Source organism: Populus euphratica, unplaced genomic scaffold (genome assembly GCF_000495115.2).
Source record: "Populus euphratica unplaced genomic scaffold, PopEup_1.0 scaffold175.1, whole genome shotgun sequence".
Classification (NCBI taxonomy): Eukaryota; Viridiplantae; Streptophyta; class Magnoliopsida; order Malpighiales; family Salicaceae; genus Populus; species Populus euphratica.
The window spans coordinates 129076-132700 of NW_011500057.1; the positions used below are offsets into that span (position 1 = coordinate 129076).

Here is a 3625-nt window from a genome sequence, read left to right on the forward strand (position 1 = left end):
AGCAAATTTTATATAGCTCATGATTAAGTATTTTTTTTTTAGAAAAAATGCAAAGATATTTTCTAAAGATATACTTAAAAGATTATTCTTTTTTTTTAAAGAATCCAACAAGTTTATATAACTCATAATTCTTATTCATTCTTATTCTTTGATCGAGGGGGACACTCTAAATTCTTTTTTTTTTTTTTATTCTAGCATTAAAACATATTTTAAGTGTTAAAAAAGAGAAGATATTGCTATCTTATTTAATAGGGAAAAAACACCTCTCACTTATCAGAATCTTGTGGTTTAATATGAAGCCTGATAAAGTTGTCAGAGTTACATGTACTTGGGATTGATGCTTGATTGAATATAAGGATGATGAGTTTGACATCTTACTAGGTTCATACATACTTGGACTTAGTGCTTGGTTAAGCCCGAGAATATTGATCCTTATATATATAGATAATTAGGGTTTAATGTCTAGCTGAACCCGAAGATATAGAATATAATAGTTTGTTAGATCAATATATATTTGGGTTTCGTATTTAACTAAATATGAGAATATTGAGTTTGATGGTTTGTCAAACCCATATATATTTAAGCTTAATATTTGTAAAACCCATATATATTTAAGCTTAATATTTAGCTGAATCTATAAATATTAAGTTATCACCTTATATTTAATTCTTTGGTTTCAATATGAATTTAAAAAAACAAGAATATTTATAAAATACTCATCAATATTAAAAATATGTGTTGAAAAGTAATTTATATGAATTATTTGATTGTGGAGCTCATGCTTTATTAACAAAATTAGTCTTGTAAATATTTTTATTTATTGATAGTTATAAGTTGTTTTTCATTGTTTTAAGTTTATTTTTCACCTTGAAAATTAGACATTGACCAAGCATATTAAAATAAACTAAACATAGAAAATGAGAAAATATAACCTAATATTATGATGAATATATGGTAATTGTTAGATGATACACCACTAATTCATATTACAAAAGTTTTTAATTATAATTTTTTTATCCCTTTTGTACGTTTTTTTTCTTTGAAAATTTTCATTACCATACTTCCTTACACATTAACAAGAACTAATAAAAAAATCTAGATGGTGTGTCAAAAATAATATAGCAAAGGCATGATTTACTCATTTGTTCTAGACCAAAAAAGAAAAAAAAAAGAAGAGAAGCATGAAATGGTTCTGAGAGATATAATAGTCATTTCATGATGTTTATTTATCATTTTATAATTGCTAAGGAGCAACTTGATATTTTTTTATTTTTTTTGCACAATAAAATCACTTGAATACTCTTTAAAAAAAAACATTTAACTATGGTATAAAAGCATTTTTAAATTTTACTGTTTTAAGCACAATATAATAACTCAATTGCTTTTAAAATCAAAGTTCTCAAAGTATGGTTTCAAGGAATTTTTTGTAGTTTCATAAAGGTTTTTTTGTAGTAATTATTTAATTCAAGGAGCAATGTGGTAATTTAATAAAAAAAATAAAAATATTGCACACATTAACCACTCTACTACTTTCAGGCGACATGAGAGGCATAATTTTCTTTTATTGTGTCATTGAATTTTCCGTGGCATCCTTTTCCTCCATGTATAATGGTTGTTTTTAGGTGGATTTTTGTCGTTAATGTTTTTTTTCCTTTTTCTTCTTTAAAATTAAATGATTACCATTTAAAATTTTAAGGTAGTTCCTTTAATTATGTATATTTAGGTGTCAAATCTTTATATTTTTCATTTGTAATTCTTATTTTTCATTCTTTTATAGTTTTTAATTTTTTTTTAATTTCATCCTTTAATTTAAATTCATTATTTTTTTTTGTTTTCTAGATTTTGGTCTTAATTATTTTTATTTCTTAATTTTTTTCTTGCCTCTTTTGTAAACTTTCAATTGTTTTCAATTTAATCCTTTGATAAAAAAAAATTTTAATTTGTTTTTTTTTTAATTTAGTCCTTATTTTTTTGTGGTTTATTTTTTTAATTAATTTGTGAAATTAGTTTTTCTTTTTAACTTAACCCTTTAATTCAAAATTATTCATCCTCTAATTTGATTTTTTTTTTCAAATTTAATCCTCATTGCTTATTCTACGTGACAAAAGGATTCCTCTCCAGTAATAATATATTCAGATTCCTCATGGAAGCAACGAACACAAAATGATACTTCTGAAGTAATTCTATTTTACTAAGCGAACAGAATAATTCTAAATTCCTAATAATCTCTTTTCAGGAAGAAAAAAATAAAGTATTATACAATCAAAGGTCATATGCATTATATCATAAGGCTAGGTAAAAAAGACAAGCAAATATACAAGAAAATTCTATATATGATATCACTTCACTTATATGCAAGTGATAACATCGTAGCAACATAAATTCGAAAGAAAAAAAATTTATATACTCGATAAAAGCTTTGTTTTGGCTGCAAGAAATTTATTTTCTTTTTATATATATACATGTACAATCTTGACCTATTTGTATGCCACTGTAGTTCCAGAAGCTTCTTCGGAAAAGGATCGTTCCACCGAAGGAAGTAGAAGAGTGGAGAAGAAAAGGAAGGTTCCATCGATTATCATTGATATAGATAATAAAATAATATTTATAGCTAATGTGATGATTCAAGGGATGGAGCAACAAAGTGCTAGAATGCTCTTTCTTTTTCTTGATTTTCTAAAGCTAGAAGCCTCTTCCCACCCCTATATATAGCTTGTTTTATTTCGCCGTGAATTAATCGAAGTAAAAATTCTCAGCGGTCATCTGATTTTCAAATAAAATTTCTTTGTTTCTATCTAGTTACTTCCAAACATGGCATCCCTCATTCCTAGCTTCTTCGGCGGCCGAAAGACCAACGTGTTCGATCCATTTTCTCTCGACATTTGGGATCCTTTCGAGGGCCTCTTCTCTTCTACACTGTCCAATGTTCCTGCCTTAACAGGCGAAACATCAGCTTTTGTCAATGCAAGAATCGATTGGAAAGAGACTCCACAAGCTCACGTTTTCAAAGCTGACCTTCCGGGGCTAAAGAAAGAGGAGGTCAAAGTGGAGGTGGAAGAGGGTAGAATCCTGCAAATCAGAGGAGAGAGGAGCAAAGAACAGGAGGGAAAAAATGATAAGTGGCATCGAATTGAGAGGAGCAGCGGCAAGTTTTTACGCAGGTTCAGGTTGCCTGGGAACGCAAAGATGGATCAAGTGAAAGCCAGCATGGAGAATGGAGTGCTTACTGTGACCATTCCCAAGGCAGAGGAAAAGAAGGCCGAGGTCAAGGCCGTTGAGATTTCAGGCTAAATCATATTTTATAAGATGTCTAAACCCTAGTGTGAGGAGCAATAAAAATGGATAAAAAAGTGTGAGAATTTGAGCGTGTTTGTTATGAAGCAATAAAAATGGATAAGTGTGAGAATTTGAGCGTGTTTGTTATGATGTAAAAAGGAAGAAAAACGTGTTATTAATAAAAGATTAATAAGTATTTGGTCTAGAATTCTCATTGATCCATCATTCTTAACTATTATTTAATTTCTTTGCAAGATTGTTTAAATTAACAATTAGGTCATTACTCATGCTACTAGGTGAGATTTTTTTATATAAAAAAATATTCAATGTTGTTAATGTGTTTTTATAG

General features: G+C 28.1%; 1 protein-coding gene across 1 annotated transcript; it reads left to right on the top strand.

Annotated features, from left to right (window-relative positions):
* The first annotated feature begins 2633 nt into the window (after nt 1–2633).
* LOC105107881 (17.4 kDa class I heat shock protein-like) lies at nt 2634–3388 on the top strand. Its single transcript, XM_011001958.1, has one exon. It carries the CDS (start codon nt 2812–2814, stop codon nt 3289–3291), a length of 480 nt encoding a protein of 159 aa, XP_011000260.1. The 5' UTR covers nt 2634–2811; the 3' UTR covers nt 3292–3388.
* Nucleotides 3389–3625: the final 237 nt, after the last annotated feature.

Bases quoted from the DNA above. Each gene is read 5' to 3' on its own strand.
- LOC105107881 (XM_011001958.1), top strand. From the start codon at position 2,812: ATGGCATCCCTCATTCCTAGCTTCTTCGGCGGCCGAAAGACCAACGTG.